Source organism: Perca fluviatilis, chromosome 1, assembly GCF_010015445.1.
Source record: "Perca fluviatilis chromosome 1, GENO_Pfluv_1.0, whole genome shotgun sequence".
NCBI lineage: Eukaryota > Metazoa > Chordata > Actinopteri > Perciformes > Percidae > Perca > Perca fluviatilis.
Window position 1 is genome coordinate 7,993,755 of NC_053112.1, and position 23,148 is coordinate 8,016,902.

Below are 23,148 nucleotides of genomic sequence, written 5' to 3' on the forward strand. Positions count from 1 at the left end.
ACTTTGACAAACTTGGCGAAAAAAATAAGACGGTAGCAAAAAGGAAGGAAGGCAAGAGCAGGTTGAAAGTAGTGACAAAAAGGCGAAAAAAAACTTTAAAAAAAAGACAAATTTCAAAAATAGCGACAAAAACTTAGAAAGAAAGTAAGTAAAGTTTATTTGTATAGCACCTTTCACATATAAAAATCACAAAGTGCTTCACAATAAAATGCAATACAACACAAGAAGTCACAATACAAGCAAATTTAAATACAAATAGAAAACCTAGCAAACAACCATAAAACCCACTCGACTAAGTAAAAGCCTGCTTGAATAGCGAATGGAGAGTGATGAAGTCATAGCTTATAAGACTTAAAGGATTCTTAAGATAAAAATAAATCGGCTAAAATAGTTTATGCATTTTGACCTGCTGATTTACACGTCAGAGTGTTTTGTGTACTGATCATAAATAAAGTACAGAGATATTAGCTTTAGAAGGAAAAAAACTTTATTTTGTACTTTTTTGGTGCAAATTCGTACATCCAACAATTCGTCCATGCAGGTGCGTTTAAAAATATCACTGACTTGAAAAAAGGACAATCCCGCACTCTGCTCTTTCTCCAGCATCACCATTTATTGAAGAAACTAACGTTTCAGTCGCTTCATCGCGAGTATTTCACACTAGGGCTGGGCGATATGGAGAAAATCAAATATCACGATATTTTTGACCAAATACCTCGATAACGATATTGTAGGGTTGACTATTGCTGCTTTCACAAAATATTTACACAATGAGATTTTTGATAAATAATCATCAGTAATGTGGATATAATGACTAAGTGGGTAAAGGTGAATAATAGAACAGCTACACCAGTCTGGTAAGTTCAGAAAATGACATCACTTTACCGTAACGTAGCCTTTAAAACCAGGAAAAGACACTTATGCCATGTTACGGTATGTTTCCAGGCAAGGTAGAATACAAAAAGATGTTTATATGTCATTTTTACACGAATACATATTAATAAATGACATTTTGATGTTTGAAAGTCTCGAGGTTTGGACATAAATGCAGATATATAAATGTAATTAAAAAAATAAATAATAATAATTATCGATTTTTTTAAATATTGCACCTGTCAATACAGAACGAAATATTCGGTAGCCTATTTTGTGGGATAAGGCAAATAATAGAACAGCTATACCAGTCTGGTAAGTTCAGAAAATGACATAAATTTACTGTAATGCAGCCTTTAAAACCAGGAAAAGACACTTATGTCATATCACAATATCCAAAATCTAAGACCATATCTAGTCTCATATCACGATATCGAAATAATATCGATATATTGCCCAGCTCTATTTCACACTCTTGACAAAGGTCCAGTGTTTAAACTTTAAAAAACAAAAAATAATTTGAAAGAAAACATGTGAAACCAAATGCACCCATGATAGAAAGACCTAATAATTTAATAACTGCAACCCAGGTGATGAACCAACAGTAGAGGTCTCTGAATGGGTTTCCCTCTCCGTCCAGGTGACGGTGTACGCGGCGGAGGCTGCTGCGCCGACCTGCCGGTGTTCTTCTCCCAGAACAGCGGCCTGGTGGCGGTGGTTGCCCGGGAGACCGCCTCCATCCTGCCGGAGACCATGGAGGACTCGCTGTGCTCCTCGCTGGCTCCGGAGGTAAAGCTCAAACCGGCAGCAGCTGGGAGGGAAAAGGCTGAACGCTAGACGAGCAAGATCAATATTCATTTATGTAAAAATCTTAGGGCTGTGCTGGATTTAAAGAAATTCTTAGTCGACTAACACTCATTCAACTGCACCGACTAATCGATTAGTTGATTTAATCGACAGATCTGTGAATCTGAGTTTCTCCGCTAAGAGTCGTGCTAAAAGCATCACTTTAATTCTTGTGTTTACCAGAGATGTGCTCGTACGTTTCTTGGAAATAAGTCATTCAGCATGAAAACAGCATCAGACATGACTAATGGACTAAAGAGATCTAAGTTGACGAAGACCAAAACGACCGATTAGTCGACTAATCGACTAAGAGGGAGCAGCCCTACTTATATTCTGCAAGCAGCTTATGATTATTATGACCTGACTAGGGATGTCCCAAATAGAGGTGTGAATCTTCGCCGATCTCCCGATTCGATTACGATTATCATGTCAGCAATTCGATTCGATATCACGATGCATCACAATGCGTAAAATACATTTTTTTATTAAAGCCATGTAGGATATTTAATTCATAGCTTTTCAAGCTTCAAAAACCAAACATTCTGCAGTGCTCTGATACTAAATACATTGGATACATAAAACTATACAGCACTGAGCACGCGGCACCTCCTGAATGTGCAAAAAATAACCGAATATATAGACAGAAATGTTGTTAGACCTAGGTTCATTTAGCGCTGGATTTCTCCTTTTTAAATGGCTCATTTGTGTGGCGTCCTGTTGTGTTTTAACTCCAATGTAGCACAAGTAGACTTTATATTTCACAGTTATTTTTTTCCATCAGGCAAACAGCCATTTCCGGGAGAAAGAAAACAGACGGAGCGACTGTGCAGGAAACCCGGGCAGTTCAGTGCTTGTGTTTGGTGTTTTAAAAACTCTCTTGCGGCAGCGATAGAGGCAGTGGTGTTTCCTGTTTCCTGTTTCCTGTACGGGACTCTCACTCCGCCTCAAAACACACCGAAGTCTGATCGGCAGTTGCGTGACCGCAGCGTGACGTCTGGTTGCGTTTCTCCAAAAGTTGAATCTGTCTTATCTTCATTACAGTGTTGAAGGAAAAACCAAACAAAAATATGAATATACAATATTCAAAATATAAAACCTACCCAACGAACGAATATCCGATGATTCGGATCCAGCCAATCCAGTAAGACTTCAGCCACAAACTGGAAATCCAGTTAGGACAACGGAAACTTAAAAGATGCTGATGTGATTGTTACTGAATATAAAATGCATTTCTAATTGAGATTCTTGTGTTGTGTTGTGCAGGTTTCAGCCATGGAGACTCCGACCAGAGCTGAGCCTGTAGCTCAGGAAGACAAAACCAGACTGCTGAAGGCGGCTTTCCTGCATTTCTGTCGGTACGTTAACAAATCACAAATCTTTATATAAAAAAAAAAAAAAAAAACAGGGATGCACCGAATCCAGGCTTCGGATTCGGCCGAATATTGGGCTTTTTTTACGCTTGCACTACGCTGGTCGCCGTAACGACGGCGCCGTTGATTACGGGAAGGTGTTTACGTACAGTACAGGCCAAAACTTTGGACACACCTTCTCATTCAATGTGTTTCTTTATTTTCATGACTATTTACATTGTAGATTCTCACTGAAGGCATCAAAACTATGAATGAACACATATGGAATTATGTACTTAACAAAAAAGTGTGAAATAACTGAAAACATGTCTTATATTTTAGATTCTTCAAAGTAGCCACCCTTTGCTTTTTTTGATAACTCTGCAAACCCTTGGTGTTCTCTCAATGAGCTTCATGAGGTAGTCACCTGAAATGGTTTTACCTTCACAGGTGTGCTTTGTCAGGGTTCATTAGTGGAATTATTTCCCTTATTAATAAAAAAAACAAAGGGTGGCTACTTTGAAGAATCTAAAATATAAGACATGTTTTCAGTTATTTCACACTTTTTTGTTAAGTACATAATTCCATATGTGTTCATTCATAGTTTTGATGCCTTCAGTGAGAATCTACAATGTAAATAGTCATGAAAATAAAAAGGAAACGCATTGAATGAGAAGGTGTGTCCAAACTTTTGGCCTGTACTGTAGGTGGAGCGTTCAATGCAGCAGGCTGTGAGAAAGTGGACATGGATCTGGTGAGCAGAAAACGTGTTTGTTTGGCAGCACTTTCAGTCAAAAGAAGACCATTCAAGTCCAGCTACATGTTCAATCTGTTCAATGCTGATTGGTCTGGTGGTGGCGAGGACCCTAAACTGGCACACAAACCGCACACCCCCAACCGGCCCGTCAGACACCGCCTACCAAGAGTCTGGGTCTGCCGAGGTTTCTTCCTAAAAGGGAGTTTTTCCTCGCCACTGTCGCAATAGCCACCGCTAATGCTTGCTCTTGAGGGAATTACTGTAATTGTTGGGGTTTTGGAATTCATAGAGTGTGGTCTAGACCTACTCTATCTGTAAAGTGTCTCGAGATAACTCGGTTATGATTTGATACTATAAATAAAATTGAATTGAATTGAACTACACACAGCATGGCCGCTGTTACAACATTTGGTACGAAACATCTGAAAGAATACGAGTTGTGCACGAAGGAATCTGCAGACAGCAGCCAGGATGCAGCAACTTCAGGTACGGCAAAGGAAGGACAGTCCCTGTTGACTTCATTCATGTCTTTACTGTGTTCATGGACTGAGGATGGGAGGAGGATTCGGTTTTGGATTCGGCAGAATCTGAACCAGTGGATTCGGTATTTGGCCGAACCCCAAAAATCTGGATTCGGTGCATCCCTATAAAAAAACAGACCCATTCTTTTATTGATTGTTTGGAAAATGGGAATGAGTTGGCTGCTGGTTTCACACAATACCGTATTGACCCGAATATAAGACGACCCAGATAATAAGGACGACCCCACCTGATCTCACAGAATCAGCCGGTTCGGGGACCACGGTTTGCTTTTCTTTGGCTGTTGGTGTTTTTTTTTTAAGACGCCCTTTTTGGGCTCGCCATCTCCGTACTTTATATATTCTGTGACACCATATTTTCTTTGCTGCTGCTCTGCTGCGTTTATCACCATCATCTTAAAGTAAGCATCCAGACTTCTTATATGTCTGCTAACGTGGCTAACCACCTTTCAGCCACTTCGTTCTGGACGCTCACCGTGCCTCTGCTTTAGAGCTGCACAAGATATTATTTATTTTTCATCGCCATCGCAACATCAACTGTGCAATAATAATATCGTGAAAGGCTGCGACATATCGCAAAAGACACACATTTTTTTGTGTTAGTTGAAAGAAAATATCAGCAGGAAACTGAACTTTAGAATGTCATTTTCATTATTGGTGCCTTTTTTATATTCAATTCAATGTTCAATTTGTCTAATAAAAAAATGTTGGAAATGATTTTCTTTCATTTGTTTTAAATTCAACAATCAATTGGTAGTTTTTTTAGCAGAATACTGAAAGCAGCAGAACTGAGAATAGTTTAATATCTGTTTATGTATTGCACGGATATATATATATATATATATATATATATATATATTTATATATATATATATATATATATATCTATCTATATATATCTATATCTCTCTATATATATCTATATATATCTATATATCTCTCTCTCTCTCGTTATGGCAATATTCAACAACGTTATTGCATATCAGTATTTTAATCATATAGTATGTGTGCAGCCCTAATCTGCATCTTACAGGCCCCCGGCTCTGGGGGGAGTTTTGATTGACGGCTCCGGTCTTGGAGACACATTCATGTTACTGATATTTGGCGCCACCTGTTGTTGTGGATGTATATTGGTGTTTAAAAGTCTAGACCCCGAATATAGGACGAGCTCACTTTTTCCGTTATTATATTTGGGGGACGATCAGGTTTAATCAAGTTATTCAATTATAACCAGATCATTTCATTAACAAGTAAAAACCTCAAACAGGCACGTTTTTAAATATTCACAAATAAGAGTTTTTCTTTGCATTATGTCGGTTCGAGTAATTTGGAACTAATTCCCTCGTGCGCGTGTGTGTAGCAAATGTGTGTAGCTGAAGTGAGGGAGTGCCCCGCGTCAGTATATGTGCAGTTCAATGCATTCGACAATATGAGAAGATTGGAATGGATTTGGAGAAACACAATTGCAATGCGGTATCTCACTGTGCAGCTAGCAGAGAGCTTGTTATGATCCAGTAATCCAACCATTAATAAAGAGTTAAATCCTGCCAGAGGAAGGCAAAACAAAGCAGGATCGGTTGATTGATTGATTGATTGATTAGACTTTATTGTCCACCTCAGTGGAAATTTGTCTTTGACTTCTCCAACATCAATGACACCAATATAAAAATACGTGAAAATACACACAGTTAACAGTACAACTGTAATACCATCAACATACAACAACAGGAATGGAAAACAGTGAAGGGCTGTCAGCCACACTGCTCTCTGCATAAAGGCAGGCTCTCTAGATAAGGCGCTTCATAACCTCTGTATTAAAATGTTGTTGTTTTAATGACTCAGCATATTGCAACATCAACACATTGCCTGTTGTACGCAAGATTGTGTGTTACATTTGCCTCAATTTGCATTTTTAAAAATCATTCATTTATTATTGGACAGACATTATAAAAGGATTGTTTTTTTTTTAAGGCTGGTATCTGTAGTGAGACTGAATCTGCACGATTTTAGGATTGGAATTTAGGAGCATTTTTCTCTCCTCCAGTAACGATCTGGTGGGCGCTCAGACGGTCACCGACGAGCTGTTCCCCGCCAACGCTGACGGGGAGGAGGGCGCCGAGCTGGACGGCCTGGTGACTCGAATCAACCTGGACCTGGTGGACGACTACCCGGCCTCCGACCCCCGCTGGGCCGAGTCGGTCCCCGACGGTGGGGAGACAAAGCAGCAAATGCACAAAACTATATTAAAGGGGAACTATGCAGTTTTTTTTGTTGTTTTTTTTAGCTTAATGGACCTTAATTGAACAGCTTCGGAGTCATGGGAATGGGAGTCTTGCTCCCCCCTAGCGCCTGTGAGCGGAAAAACCTCCCTTGCAACTCTCGGCCGGCGAAGTATCGCGTGATATCAGGTCTCGCCATGTAACAAATTATGGCACTGCACACATACACCCATCCAGGAACCGGCTAGCTATAAGAACAAGGTAGCAATGGAGTTTTTCACACTAACGTCATGGCTGAGCTGGCAAAAAAGAAGCAGAAAGCTCGGAGAGCATTGTCGGAGGAACAGAGAGAGGAAACGGCAGACTGACCGAGAGAGGAGTCAGACACGAGTAAACATAGGAGCTGTGGGGGGTTCTTAATATAGAAACCTGTAGGAGGGCTCTATAGAGAAACCTGTAGGGGGGGGCTCTATAGAGAAACCTGTAGGAGGAGCTCTATAGAGAAACCTGTAGGAGGAGCTCTATAGAGAAACCTGTAGGGGGGCTCTATAGAGAAACCTGGGGGGGGCTCTATAGAGAAACCTGTAGGGGGGCTCTATAGAGAAACCTGTAGGAGGGCTCTATAGAGAAACCTGTAGGGGGCTCTATAGAGAAACCTGTAGGAGGGGCTCTATAGAGAAACCTGTAGGGGGCTCTATAGTAGAAACCTGTAGGGGGCTCTATAGAGAAACCTGTAGGGGGCTCTATAGAGAAACCTGTAGGAGCTCTATAGAGAAACCGTATTGGAGGGCTCTATAGAGAAACCTGTAGGAGGGCTCTATAGGAAAACCTGTGAGGGGGCTCTATAGAGAAACCTGTAGGAGGGCGCTTATAGAGAAACCTGTAGGGGAGCTCTATAGAGAAACCTGTAGGGGGGCTCTATAGAGAAACCTGTAGGGGGGCTCTATAGAGAAACCTGTAGGAGGAGCTCTATAGAGAAACCTGTAGGGGGAGCTCTATAGAGAAACCTGTAGGGGGGCTCTATAGAGAAACCTGTAGGGGGGGGGCTCTATAGAGAAACCTGTAGGGGGGGCTCTATAGAGAAACCTGCCAGCAAAAAGCCAGAAAATGGTGAAGAAATGGCCAAAACTGCATAGCGCCCCTTTAAACATCCTGAAGATAATGGAAGTACTGTTGTATTACTTTTGCTGTATTTGATTTATGTTTTCATCCAAACACTTTTCTGTTTCTGTTCGTCCAGAGAGCGGTGGCTTTCCTCTCACCTCCCTCATCATCCTCCACCAGCTGGAGGACAAGATGAAGGCCCACGGCTGCTTCATGGACTTCCTGCTTCAGGTATCAAAAACACAAACGCATCAGGAACACCTTAAATCTGTTAAATAATGGGGTACAGAACTCGTCTAGTGGCCTTACAACAAATAAGTTGTTTTACAAACAAGTAAAATCCTATTTTAGAGCTGTGCTGATCTCTTTAAGGATTCAGCATTTCATTTAGTGTTCTATAGTACTGTATAGAATAGGCTAAATACAATATCTATCCTATCATGCATCTACAATATAGATTGAGTTCTGTTGGACTCAATAATTCAGAAAGTTAAAGGTACTTCTTCTCCACCTCACAGTCCAGGAGGGTTGGGTGGAAATGGAACCAGTTTTTTTTCCTGACCCGTGGCCTCAGCTTTCAAATGTCCCTTAAATCTGTGAAAGGAGTACTCCCCCTATCAAGCATTACACTCCGATAGCGTTGCAACTAACTGATTATTTTCATTGTTGATGAATCTGTCAATTATTTTCTCAATTAAAGGTGCTGTAGGTAGGATTGTGAAGATCCAGGACTTAGCCAAAAAATTTGAACATCGACAACTTCTCAGTCTCTCCCCCCCCCCCTTTCCTCTAAAGCCCAAAACGGTCTCATAAGCCCCTCCCCACGAGGGAGAATGAATGCGTGTGCATGAGCAGTGATTGAATCACACTACAGGCTGTAGGTGGAGCCAGAGGAGCTGGATTTCTTTTTAAATGACCTGCTTCATGTGGTTCTACTGGAACATAGGGTCAGTTTCATATGACAGTTAGTTTTATAAGGCTTACCTAGTGCACCTTTTAATTGATTAGTAGTTTTGTCTCTAAAATGTCAGAAAAGCCCAAGATGACGTCCTCAAACGTCTTGTTTTGTCCACAACTCAAAGATCTTCAGTTTACTGTCCCAGAGGAGAGAAGACACTAGAACAATATTCACATAAAAATGGCAATAACTAATCGATTTAATCTTTGCAGCTCTACACTCCTCTAACATTGTCAGACTCATTAGACCAAACGATCTAAGTCGAGGCAGCAGAACCAGAGATATCTTCTTTTTTTTTTATATTCTACACTTTCTACTTCCGCGTCCAAACCTGGTGCCCACATCACATTTAATTTACATTAATTCGGCTTAGCTGGTCCCCCAATAACGGCTTTGGGTGCTGCATCTAAAGCCTTATTATGGTATGGAAAACCCTGCAAAAGTAGAATTCATATAATATTAACCCTTGTGTTGTCTTCCTGTGGACCACGCAGATTATTAACTTTTTTTTTTTAACCTGTAGGGTTTATTTTTTTAATGTTTTGGTCGTCTTTTTTTCAACACGTGTGGCTTTTTTGGACATTTTTAAGCTTTTTTTCCCTAAGTTTTTTGTCACTTTGTCCGATGTCTTTGTCGATTTTATTTTTTATTTTATTTTTTACGTTTGTTGTTTTGTTTTTTTTTGGAAGCTTTTTCTGACTTTTTTGGTCACTTTTTCTGATGTCTCTGTCGATTTTCTATAGAAGTTTTTAATGTTTTTTTGACAGTTTTTTCAACCTTCTATCGATTTATTTATTTATTTATTTATTCAAATGCTATCTAATAAAATAAAAATTTAGATTTTTCTAAATAAATTATTGCTTGTGTAATGGTCGATGTGCGGGACTTTTCTCTAAGCTTCTGATCTGCTACTTTTGATCATATCCTACGCGCCAGCCCGACAAAAGAGGTGTGCAAAAAAGCTTTCCTATGAAATGCTCTCTAATAAATTACCCAAATTAATTGAAAGTAGTCATCATATTCTTTATTCTTTATTCAGGACACACACAAATGGTCCATAGCACAATACAAAAACATAGCAAAATACAAACAGATACAAGATAAAACAAAAGTGAACTGATCATCTATTTTACACTGAAGAACGTTGTATGGAACCATCCACGGTAAAAAAAAATTTGACTATTTGTTGAAAGAAACCCACATTTTTGATATAGAGACTCAAATTTGACCCCGAGGACTAGGGGTGGGGGAAAAAATCGATACAGCATAGTATCGCGATATTTTTCGTGGCAATACTGTATCGATACACAGACGCCAAGTATGGATCTTTTACGATATATGTGTTGGTCAGTTTGTCTGCTTGACGATCCCATTTTGCAGCAATAAAATTGAAGTGAGATGAACAAACAGAGAAATGTATCTTTTTAGATAAAACAAATGTTGACAAAATTGTCCTTTTAGAGTTGGAAAAAAGGTAATAAATTGCAGAATATGTTTAAAATCGCAATAATATTGTATCGTGACATAAGTGTCGTGATGATATCGTATCGTGAGGCCTCTGGTGATTCCCCCCCCTACCGAGGACACCAGCAGGGTTAATAATGACTCGTGGCTGTGCTCCTCCGCCAGGTGGGTCTGCTGGACCGGCTCGGCCAGGTGACGGTGCGGTCGTCTCCCGTGGCGACCCGCCTGCTGCTGTGCGAACACGCGGAGAAGCTTCAGGCCGCCATGGTGCTGAAGAACCACCACAGCAAACACGGCGAGCTGGTGAACCGGGCCATCGGCCTCGCGCTGCAGAAGAACGGCGCCACCGTGCCGCCCAGCCTGACGCCCGCCGACGTCTTCTTCAGAGAGGTCAGTTTGTGTCTGCGCCCGATGATCCGGGCGGCGCGTAAAGAGACGCCGAGTTAAATGTGTTTTTTATGTTTCCGGTGACCTCGCAGGTGTCCCAGATCGCCTCTGTGTTCGAGTGTCTGCTGGACGAGGAGGAGCGGAGTCTGAAGGAGAGCCCGGTCGACTCGGTGCAGTGGGCCGAAGTCGTTCTCACCGTCAACAACGTCATCAAGGTAAAAAAAAATAATCGAAAATCGTATTTATCGTGATGTTTTTTATTGTTTGGTTGATATAACAACTTATGAAAACGATGCACAGTGTAGATTTGACCAAAGTACATTCCCTCCCCTCCTCCCACTACCCAGATAGCAACACTGAAATTAATAATTCCACATACCTGTAAATAGGGCTGGGCGATATGGAGAAAATCAGATATCGCGATATTCTTGTCCTAATACCTCGATGTCGATATTGTGGCGATATTATAGGGTTGACAATTGGTGCTTTTAACAAAATATCTTCACAATGAGATTTAAGATAAATAATCTTCAGTAATGTAGATATAATGACTAAGTGGGTAAAGGTAAAACTAATAGAAGAGCTCGAACAGTTTGGTAACACAGAAAAGTACATCACTTTACTGTAATGCAGCCTTTAAAACCAGGAAAAGACAACACTTAAGCCATTTACGATATTACGATTTCCAAAATCTAAGACGATATCTAGTCTCATATCACGATATCAATATAATATCGATATATTGCCCAGCCCTACCTGTAAACTTGTCGCTTTTGGGCAAAAATCGCCGTTTTGAATGGGGAAAATGTCGTCCACGTGAATCGTGTTGATACGAAGAGTTTTTATTTTTGGGGGGTTTTTGGACCAGGTGCAAATAACGACCGTTATCTACCGGTCAACACCTACTGTAGTAACTTAGTGAGGTAACGTTTATGTACTTTCATCAAAGATCAGTTCACAGACGTGGAGGGAATGCTCCCAGAAAACAATCTGATTCATTTCGTAAAGTAAAGCGGCTCAGACGTCAGAAATGTTGGCAAGTTTGGGTCATGTGATGTCGATCGCCTGCATGTTTTTTTTTTTTTTTTTTGGGAAATGTCAGAAATGGGAAACGGTATGTATGCTTCAACATATACTAGGATACAAGGTCCCTGAATGTACCTCCCAAACAGTTTTTGATTGTTTTTTTTTGTTGAAACTGTACTCTGTGTGTGTGTGTGTGTGTGTGTGTGTGTGTGTGTGTGTGTGTGTGTGTGTGTGTGTGTGTGTGTGTGTGTGTGTGTGTGTGTGTAGGACATGCTTCAGGCTGCTAGTCAGTACAGGGAGACGAAGGCCTTCATGTACAGAGCTTCTGAAACTGCTGCTGCCGAGCCGGAGTACATCCCATGGACAGGTACATCTCTAGTTCTCTATTCTCCAATTACCAACCGCCTAGCTGCTAGCATGGCACGCCCTCATAATCTGCTTCTGACTGGCTAGTAGTCCTTACCTAGCTACTGTCAGGGCACGCCCTCATAATCTGCTTCTGACTGGCTAGTAGTCCTTACCTAGGTACTGTCAGGGCACGCCCTCATACTCTGCTTCTGACTGGCTAGTAGTCCTTACCTAGTTACTGTCAGGGCGCCCTCATACTCTGCTTCTGACTGGCTAGTAGTCCTTACCTAGGTACTGTCAGGGCAGCCCTCATACTCTGCTTCTGACTGGCTAGTAGTCCTTACCTAGCTACTGTCAGGCGCCCTCATACTCTGCTTCTGACTGGCTAGTAGTCCTTACCTAGCTACTGTCAGGGGGCAGCCCTCATACTCTGCTTCTGACTGGCTAGTAGTCCTTACCTAGCTACTGTCAGGGGCGCCCTCATACTCTGCTTCTGACTGGCTAGTAGTCCTACGTAGGTACTGTCGAGGGCGCCCTCATACTCTGCTTCTGACTGGCTAGTAGTCCTTACCTAGGTACTGTCAGGGCATGCCCTACTCTGCTTCTGACTGGCTAGTAGTCCTTACCTAGGTACTGTCAGGGCACGCCCTCATACTCTGCTTCTGACTGGCTAGTAGTCCTTACCTAGGTACTGTCAGGGGACGCCCTCATACTCTGCTTCTGACTGGCTAGTAGTCCTTACCTAGCTACTGCGCATGTGCGACTCCCAACAAAGATGTAACAGAAGTGAGATGTCTCACCCAAAAAATAATCTTTGAAAAAATGTCATTCATAATGGTCACAAAGCTCTTAAAAAGTCTCAAATTTGACTTGGTGGAACCTGCAGAGACTCTGGCCTGAGGTTGCTGGAAATTACATTGAAAGCTTAGTTTGATTTAGAATGTCTGCAGAAAATATGACTCGTGTTCAGTCCTAAAAATGAGTTTTCTGTTGATAAGATGTCAGCATGTGCTGTTTTTTTTTTTAAACTGCCAAACACAAAGAAATTAACAGCTCGCGCTCTAAATGTCCTAAATGGCCGTTCAGTTACCTGTAAAAGTGCTTTTATTTGGAGCAGAATAACTAATGAACGTCTTCTCTCCCCCCAGCATCAGGAGGTGTTGGAGGCGTTCGCAGCGTCCTCTCCCGCCAGCACGAGATCATCCTGCGCTCTGTGTACCCGCACGCCGACTCCGAGCTGCGCAGCGCCCTTTGCGAGCAGCTGGTGGCGCTGTTGGACATCTACCTGGGCGGCTATGTGGCCCAGCTGACCTCCCTGCAGCAGCAGAGGCCCCTGGGGGCCCAACAGGAGCGCTACAACAGCCTGGAGATGGAGTACAGCCAGCGCCGCTCCGAGCTGCTCGCCCCGCTGCGTAAGTGGAGGGATGAACCATACTGAGAGTCAAATAATAGAATCAGATTTCAATTAGAGCTGCAAAGATTAATGGATTAGTTGTCTGCTATTAAAGGTGCTCTAAGCGATGTCACACGTTTTTTAGGCTACAACATTCTTTGTCACATACAGCAAACATCTCCTCACTATCTGCTAGCTGCCTGTCCCCTGAACACACTGTAAAAAACATCTCCTCACTATCTGCTAGCTGTCTGTCTCCTGAACACACTGTAAAAAACATCTCCTCACTATCTGCTAGCTGTCTGTCTCCTGAACACACTGTAAAAAACATCTCCTCACTATCTACTAGCTGTCTGTCTCCTGAACACACTGTAAAAAACATCTCCTCACTATCTGCTAGCTGTCTGTCTCCTGAACACACTGTAAAAAACATCTCCTCACTATCTACTAGCTGTCTGTCCCCTGAACACACTGTAAAAAACATCTCCTCACTATCTACTAGCTGCCTGTCCCCTGAACACACTGTAAAAAACATCTCACTATCTGCTAGCTGTCTGTCTCCTGAACACACTGTAAAAAACATCTCCTCACTATCTACTAGCTGCCTGTCTCCTGAACACACTGTAAAAAACATCTCCTCACTCTCTACTAGCTGCCTGTCCCCTGAACACACTGTAAAAAACATCTCACTATCTGCTAGCTGTCTGTCTCCTGAACACACTGTAAAAAAAAACGTAGTCTGTGGAGACAGCCCAGGCTCCACATATGCCAACAAAAACAAACTGCACCAACCTGCACCACCAAACATAACGGTCTTCCAGCCAATAACCGACAAGAAGGATTTGGTTGAGCCATCACTGCAGCAGCGTTAGCACGTAGGCTACTTCCACAATGCGCGTTCATGACTGTTTCAGGAAGCACGGGAGGAGATGGGATGAGGAGGAGGGAGGGAGGGGCGAGCTAGCCTTCAAGAAGAAGTGACGTCACCCAACATCGCCTAGAGCACCTTTTAAGTTAGTTTGATATTGGATTAAACGGTTTGAGTTTTTTTTTTTTTTTTTTTTTTTTTTGTGTGAAGCAAAAGTACCAAATTGTGTGTTGCAGTGGAGCTGGGTCAGTACCAGTGGGTGGCAGCGCTGGCTGAGAAGTACTGTGACTTTGACATCCTGGTCCAGATGTGTGAGCAGACCGACAACCAGAGCCGCCTGCAGCACTACATGACCAAGTTTGCAGACCAGGTACGCAGAGAACCAGAAGTGCTTAATATTAGGGGACCACTAAGGTCTATATAAAAGAGACTTCAGATACAGTATTAGGGGACCACTAAGGCCTATATAAAAGAGACTTCAGATACAGTATTAGGGGACCACTAAGGTCTATATAAAAGAGACTTCAGATACAGTATTAGGGGACCACTAAGGCCTATATAAAAGAGACTTCAGATACAGTATTAGGGGACCACTAAGGTCTATATAAAAGAGACTTCAGATACAGTATTAGGGGACCACTAAGGTCTATATAAAAGATACTTCAGATACAGTATTAGGGGACCACTAAGGTCTATATAAAAGAGACTTCAGATACAGTATTAGGGGACCACTAAGGTCTATATAAAGAGACTTCAGATACAGTATTAGGGGACCACTTAGGTCTATATAAAAGAGACTTCAGATACAGTATTAGGGGACCACTAAGGCCTATATAAAAGAGACTTCAGATACAGTATTAGGGGACCACTAAGGTCTATATAAAAGAGACTTCAGATACAGTATTAGGGGACCACTAAGGTCTATATAAAAGAGACTTCAGATACAGTATTAGAGGACAACTAAGGTCTATATAAAAGAGACTTCAGATACAGTATTAGAGGACAACTAAGGCCTATATAAAAGAGACTTCAGATACAGTATTAGAGGACCACTAAGGTCTATATAAAAGAGACTTCAGATACAGTATTAGGGGACCACTAAGGCCTATATAAAAGAGACTTCAGATACAGTATTAGGGGACCACTAAGGTCTATCTAAAAGAGACTTCAGATACAGTATTAGGGGACCACTAAGGTCTATATAAAAGAGACTTCAGATACAGTATTAGGGGACCACTAAGGTCTATATAAAGAGACTTCAGATACAGTATTAGAGGACCACTAAGGTCTATATAAAGAGACTTCAGATACAGTATTAGGGGACCACTAAGGTCTATATAAAGAGACTTCAGATACAGTATTAGAGGACCACTAAGGCCTATATAAAAGAGACTTCAGATACAGTATTAGGGGACCACTAAGGTCTATATAAAAGAGACTTCAGATACAGTATTAGGGGACCACTAAGGTCTATATAAAAGGGACTTCAGATACAGTATTAGGGGACCACTAAGGTCTATATAAAGAGACTTCAGATACAGTATTAGGGGACCACTAAGGTCTATATAAAAGAGACTTCAGATACAGTATTAGGGGACCACTAAGGTCTATATAAAAGAGACTTCAGATACAGTATTAGGGGACCACTAAGGTCTATATAAAAGAGACTTCAGATACAGTATTAGGGGACCACTAAGGTCTATATAAAAGAGACTTCAGATACAGTATTAGGGGACCACTAAGGCCTATATAAAAGCGTCCAAAGAGCACCATGTCATGGGACCTTTAAATGTGTTAGCATGTTAAAAGTTGAGCTTACTAGACAGTTTCACCCTTGTGTTGTCCTTGGGTCAAATTTGACCCGTTTTTTAAAAGTTTTGTTATATGTGAAGCTTATGGTAAGGAATCCATACAACATTCTTTGCATGTAAAATTAATGATTACTTCCATTGATTTTGGGGTGTTTTAAAATGTTTAAATGGTTTCAAAACCGTATCCCGACTAAACTTTGACATATACCAGTCTATGATCCACTCAACATCCTCTAATCTTAACTATAAGTCATAATAATTCATAATGTATATGGCTTTTTTAAAGAAAAAAAATGAGGAATCGTTTCATATAGTTTTATTGACCGTGAATAAAAAAATAAATAATAAAAAATAAAAATAAAAACCGTTTAATTTTCAATTTTGACCCGAACAACTTCATGTCGACAGGAAGACAACACAAGGGTTAATTATATAATCAAAAAGATTATAAAGACAGTCGCGTTCTCGTATGCAGGCGGCCGCCGTCTTGGGAGCTACTGCCTTTCTAAACTATCTTTTTAATAAACTGTCTGTACGCTAACAAAGTTCTCAATGCTTCGGTTAACATGTAGGGACCCTCATCATGCTACCGTTGAAGTGTGGTGATATTATGAGCCTTTTTAGTGGTATAATAAGCGATTAGTTTTTACTTTCCCTGTGCCCCGAATACTAGCGTTGTAAGCTAATCAGCGGTCCGCGCTAGCTTGTTTCAAGCTACAAACGCATTCGATTAGCATTTACACATGTCCCAGAGAACGACAGAGTGGGTGCACATCGCTTATTAACCCCTAGGTTCGTTTTACGCTGGAATTGCCCTTTTTAATTTGTCAGTTGTGGCATTTTTTGTGACGGCTCTTTCCGACAGAAGATCCCGAATCTTGTGGTCTCTCCAGTTAAACCCGAGACGCACCAAGCCGATAATCGGCCGTTGGACAGTCTGGCGAGGTCGGTGACTCGAGTCTGTTCGGTGTGTCCCGTGCCGTCGTCCGTCTGGGGGGGGCTGTCGGCGTTCATTTTGGCCGACCTGACATGTTCGGTCGCCGGCAGGGCAGTCGGGACTCACCCGGAAATGGCGAGCGGGATGAGCGTGACTAGAGTCTAGGGCTGGGCGATATGGACCAAAAGTCATATCCCGATATATTTAGGCTGAATATCGATATACGATATATATCCCGATATTGTTTTCCACAAAGTGAGAGCACATGTTCAGTCAAAGCCAAATATGACATGTCACAAGTAGTGTCATAGAAACAGTTGCAAAATCAAAGAAATAATAAACAGGTTTCTTCACCTGGTTCATGATTAAATGCTCAGCTGTTCAAATAACAATAAAATGTAAACATAAATACTGTATAACAGAAGTAAATTTTTTTAAATCAAAGCTCCATAAGGTGCACATTTAAATAAAAAAATATCTTAAATAAAAATAGCCTATAATATAAATAGGCCAATCCAAAAGGAGGGGCGGGGGCGCGGGGAGCAGTGCAGAGAGCTCCAGGTCAGCAGCTTGCTTGGAGCAAGGATCAAATTTGAACTATATCGATATATGCGATATGGTCTAATTCCATATCTCATTAAAAAAATATATCGATATATTTCTTATATCGATATATCGCCTAGCCCTACTAGAGTCTCTCAAAATCTGATGAAAATCTTTTAAACTGACCTTTGTTGAGCTTAAATGAAGACAGATTCAGCAACTGCATCACGGCCTATTTCTCTCTTAAAATGTTTCCAGAAACATGTCTCGGTGAACTATTTTAGTACGATATGAGATATCGTATTCTGAACGAGCCGCCATGACAGTCTGGCTTTGAATTTCCGGAGAAAACAAACGTGTGTGACGCGTTCGTCCAATCAGCTGCCGGTTTTCATTTATTGGGCGACAGTACAGATCAGCGCCGCCTGCTGCTATAGAGACGTATTACGTTTCTCAAGTCGGTGTCGCCTCAGCGTGTCCCGAGGCAGTTTTTTTGACCTCGGAGACCCGACTATTAGACATATTTACGTCAGCGTTTTTGTGGGGTCTTCTTCTTCTTCTTCTTCGCCCTCGTTTGTTTACTTCCGGTAGCGGCAGCCGCGTGATAGAAAGCCATCAACACTCGAGCTAAACGTGTAGGGTAGCAGCTGGAGGAGGGGGGGGGGGTGAATCGATACAGCATAGTATCGCAATACTGTATCGATACCCAGACGCCAAGTATGGATCTTTTATTATATATGTGTTGGTCAGTTTGTCTGCTTGACGATCCCATTTTGCAGCAATACAATTGAAGTGAGATGAACAAACAGAGATATGTATCTTTTTAGATGAAACAGATGTTGACAAGGTTTTCTTTTGGGGACATCATTTGAAATTGTGAAAAATCTGAAGTTGGAAAAAAGGTAATACATTGCAGTATATCACAGAATATTGCAATATCTTTAAAATCGCAATAATATGGTAATGGACAGCTAAATGTGTAGGGTAGCAGCACCAGGCAGACGGACAGCTAAATGTGTAGGGTGCAATACACCAGGCAGACAGCCAGCTAAATGTGTAGGGTGGCAGCACCAGGCAGACAGACAGCTACAGTGCCTTGCGAAAGTATTCGGCCCCCTTGAACTTTTCGACCTTTTGTCACATTTCAGGCCTCAAACATAAAGATATAAAACTGTAATTTTTTGTGAAGAATCAACAACAAGTGGGACACAATCATGAAGTGGAACGAAATTTATTGGATATTTCAAACCTTTTAAACAAATAAAAACTGAAATATTGGGGTGCAAAATTATTCAGCCCCCTTAAGTTAATACTTTGTAGCGCCACCTTTTGCGCCGATTACAGCTGTAAGTGGCTTGGGGTATGTCTCTATCAGTTTTGCACATCGAGAGACTGACATTTTTGCCCATTCCTCCTTGCAAAACAGCTCGAGCTCAGTGAGGTTGGATGGAAAGCGTTTGTGAACAGCAATTTTTAGTTCTTTCCACAGATTCTCGATTGATTCAGGTCTGGACTTTGACTTGGCCATTCTAACACCTGGATATGTTTATTTGTGAACCATTCCATTGTAGATTTTGCTTTATGTTTTGGATCATTGTCTTGTTGGAAGACAAATCTCCGTCCCAGTCTCAGGTCTTTTGCAGACTCCATCAGGTTTTCTTCCAGAATGGTCCTGTATTTGGCTCCATCCATCTTCCCATCAATTTTAACCATCTTCCCTGTTCCTGCTGAAGAAAAGCAGGCCCAAACCATGATGCTGCCACCACCATGTTTGACAGTGGGGATGGTGTGTTCAGGGTGATGAGCTGTGTTGCTTTTACGCCAATCACATAACGCGTTTGCGCATTGTTGCCAAAAGTTCGATTTTGGTTTCATCTGACCACAGCCCTTCTTCCACATGTTTGGTGTGTCTCCCAGGTGGCTTTTGGCAAACTTTAAACGGCACTTTTTATGGATATCTTTAAGAAATGGCTTTCTTCTTGCCACTCTTCCATAAAGGCCAGATTTGTGCAGTATACGACTGATTGTTGTCCTATGGACAGAGTCTCCCACCTCAGCTGTAGATCTCTGCAGTTCATCCAGAGTGATCATGGGCCTCTTGGCTGCATCTCTGATCAGTCTTCTCATTGTATGAGCTGAAAGTTTAGAGGGACGGCCGGGTCTTCGTTGATTTGTAGTGGTCTGATACTCCTTCCATTTCAATATTACCGCTTGCACAGTGCTCCTTGGGATGTTTAAAGCTTGGGAAATCTTTTTGTATCCAAATCCGGCTTTAAACTTCTCCACAACAGTATCTCGGACCTGCCTGGTGTGTTCCTTGTTCTTCATGATGCTCTCTGCGCTTATAAACGGACCTCTGAGACTATCACAGAGCAGGTGCATTTATCACGGAGACTTGATTACACACAGCTGGATTCTATTTATCATCATTAGTCATTTAGGTCAACATTGGATCATTCAGAGAGATCCCACTGAACTTCTGGAGAGAGTTTGCTGCACTGAAAGTAAAGGGGCTGAATAATTTTGCGCGCCCCACTTTTTCAGTTTTTATTTGTTAAAAAAGTTTGTAACATATCCAATGAATTTCGTTCCACTTCAAATTGGGACCCACTTGTTGTTGATTCTTCACAAAAAATTACAGTTTTATATCTTTAAGTTTGAGGCCTGAAATGTGGCAAAAGGTCGAAAAGTTCAAGGGGCGAATACTTTGCAAGGCACTGTAAATGTGTAGGGTGCAGCACGAGGCAGACAGACAGCTAAATGTGTAGGGTAGCAGCACCAGGCAGACAGCTAAATGTGTAGGTAGCAGCACCAGGCAGACAGACAGCTAAATGTAGTAGGGTTGCAGCACCAGGCAGACAGACAGCTAAATGTAGGGTGCTAGCAGCACCAGGCAGACAGACAGCTAAATGTGTAGGGTGGCAGCACCAGGCAGACAGACAGCTAAATGTGTAGGGTGGCAGCACCAGGCAGACAGACAGCTAAATGTGTGGTAGCAGCACCAGGCAGACAGACAGCTACGTAATGGGAGTAGCAGCACCAGGCCAGACAGCTAAATGTGTAGGCAGTAACCAACTAGACAGACAGCTAAATGTGTAGGGTAGCAGCACCAGGCAGACAGACAGCTAAATGTGTAGGGTAGCAGCACCAGGCAGAAAGACAGCTAAATGTGTAGGGTAGCAGCACCAGGCAGACAGACAGCTAAATGTGTAGGGTAGCAGCACCAGGCAGATAGACAGCTAAATGTGTAGGGTAGCAGCACCAGGCAGACAGACAGCTAAATGTGTGGGGTAGCAGCACCAGGCAGACAGACAGCTAAACGTAGGGTAGCAGCACCAGGCAGACAGACAGCTAAACGTGTAGGGTAGCAGCACCAGGCAGACAGCCAAATGTGTAGGGGCAGCAGCACCAGGCAGACAGCTAAATGTGTAGGGTAGCAGCACCAGGCAGACAGACAACTAAATGTGTAGGGTAGCAGCACCAGGCAGACAGACAGCTAAATGTGTAGGGTAGCAGCACCAGGCAGACAGACAGCTAATATGTAGGGTAGCAGCACCAGGCAGACAGACAGCTAAATGTGTAGGGTAGCAGCACCAGGCAGACAGACAGCTAAATGTGTAGGGTAGCAGCACCAGGCAGACAGCCTAAACGTGTAGGGTAGCAGCACCAGGCAGACAGCTAAATGTGTAGGGTGGCAGCACCAGGCAGACAGACAGCAAATGTGTAGGGTAGCAGCACCAGGCAGACAGACAGCTAAATGTTAGGGTAGCAGCACCAGGCAGACAGCTAAACGTAGGGTAGCAGCACCAGGCAGACAGCTTAAATGTGTAGGGTAGCAGCACCAGGCAGACAGACAGCTAAATGTGTAGGGTAGCAGCACCAGGCAGACAGACAGCTAAACGTGTAGGGTGGCAGCACCAGGCAGACAGACAGCTAAACGTTAGGGTAGCAGCACCAGGCAGACAGACAGCTAAAACGTAGGGTAGCAGCACCAGGCAGACAGACAGCTAAATGTGTAGGGTAGCAGCACCAGGCAGACAGACAGCTAAATGTGTAGGGTAGCAGCACCAGGCAGACAGACAGCTAAATGTGTAGGGTAGCAGCACCAGGCAGACAGACAGCTAAATGTGTAGGGTGGCAGCACCAGGCAGACAGACAGCTAAATGTGTAGGGTGGCAGCACCAGGCAGACAGACAGCTAAACGTGTAGGGTGGCAGCACCAGGCAGACAGACAGCTAAACGTAGGGTAGCAGCACCAGGCAGACAGACAGCTAAATGTGTAGGGTGGCAGCACCAGGCAGACAGACAGCTAAATGTGTAGGGTGGCAGCACCAGGCAGACAGACAGCTAAACGTGTAGGGTAGCAGCACCAGGCAGACAGACAGCTAAACGTGTAGGGTAGCAGCACCAGGCAGACAGACAGCTAAATGTGTAGGGTGGCAGCACCAAGCAGACAGACAGCTAAATGTGTAGGGTGGCAGCACCAGGCAGACAGACAGCTAAATGTGTAGGGTGGCAGCACCAGGCAGACAGACAGCTAAATGTGTAGGGTGGCAGCACCAGGCAGACAGACAGCTAAATGTGTAGGGTAGCAGCACCAGGCAGACAGACAGCTAAACGTGTAGGGTGGCAGCACCAGGCAGACAGACAGCTAAACGTGTAGGGTAGCAGCACCAGGCAGACAGACAGCTAAATGTGTAGGGTAGCAGCACCAGGCAGACAGACAGCTAAATGTGTAGGGTAGCAGCACCAGGCAGACAGACAGCTAAATGTGTAGGGTAGCAGCACCAGGCAGACAGACAGCTAAATGTGTAGGGTAGCAGCACCAGGCAGACAGACAGCTAAATGTGTAGGGTAGCAGCACCAGGCAGACAGACAGCTAAACGTGTAGGGTAGCAGCACCAGGCAGACAGACAGCTAAACGTGTAGGGTGGCAGCACCAGGCAGACAGCCGCGGCAGTGCTGCTTTCTCTCTCTCACAGTATTCAAATGTAGAATATTTGTTGACAGCCCTGTAGTATGTGATTTCAAACACAGCCATGTGACCGCTTACCAACTTCCTCTTTGTCACTTCCTGCCACAGAACTTTGCGGACTTCCTGTTCCGCTGGTACATGGAGAAGGGGAAGAGGGGGAAGCTGCTGTCACAGCCGGCCGCCCAGCACCAGCAACTGGCCAGCTTCCTGCAGTCGCACCAGCACCTCAGCTGGCTGCACCACATCCACGTGCACGACTACCAAAGTGTACGACACACACACACACACACACACACACACACACACAGACACACATTTTAACCATTTATTTATGTCCACATAAAGAAAAGTAGTACAGGGACACAAATATTACAGATGCAGTACAATACAAGACACAAACTCATGGGCCAGTGGCACGCAGCAGATTTTCACAATATCACTTACAAGCACAAAACTCACTTCTCGAGGGTATAGGTAGCACAATACTCAGTTCTTAAGGGTATAAGTAGCACAATACTCAGTTCTTAAGGATATAAGTAGCACAATACTCAGTTCTTAAGGGTATAAGTAGCACAATACTCAGTTCTTAAGGGTATAAGTAGCACAATACTCAGTTCTTAAGGATATAAGTAGCACAATACTCAGTTCTTAAGGGTATAAGTAGCACAATACTCAGTTCTTAAGGGTATAAGTAGCACAATACTCAGTTCTTAAGGATATAAGTAGCACAATACTCAGTTCTTAAGGGTAT

General features: G+C 42.8%; 1 protein-coding gene across 1 annotated transcript in view; it reads left to right on the forward strand.

Moving 5' to 3' along the window:
• nup133 (nucleoporin 133) overlaps positions 1-23,148 on the forward strand; it is a 51,996-nt gene that overhangs the window by 13,886 nt on the left and 14,962 nt on the right. Inside the window, exons 10-19 of the mRNA XM_039810790.1 lie at positions 1,514-1,662; positions 2,983-3,074; positions 6,409-6,572; positions 7,824-7,918; positions 10,275-10,499; positions 10,589-10,711; positions 11,790-11,889; positions 13,019-13,282; positions 14,368-14,501; positions 22,506-22,664. Coding sequence (XP_039666724.1) covers positions 1,514-1,662; positions 2,983-3,074; positions 6,409-6,572; positions 7,824-7,918; positions 10,275-10,499; positions 10,589-10,711; positions 11,790-11,889; positions 13,019-13,282; positions 14,368-14,501; positions 22,506-22,664 — 1,505 coding nt within the window. The remainder of the gene's footprint in view (positions 1-1,513; positions 1,663-2,982; positions 3,075-6,408; positions 6,573-7,823; positions 7,919-10,274; positions 10,500-10,588; positions 10,712-11,789; positions 11,890-13,018; positions 13,283-14,367; positions 14,502-22,505; positions 22,665-23,148) is intronic.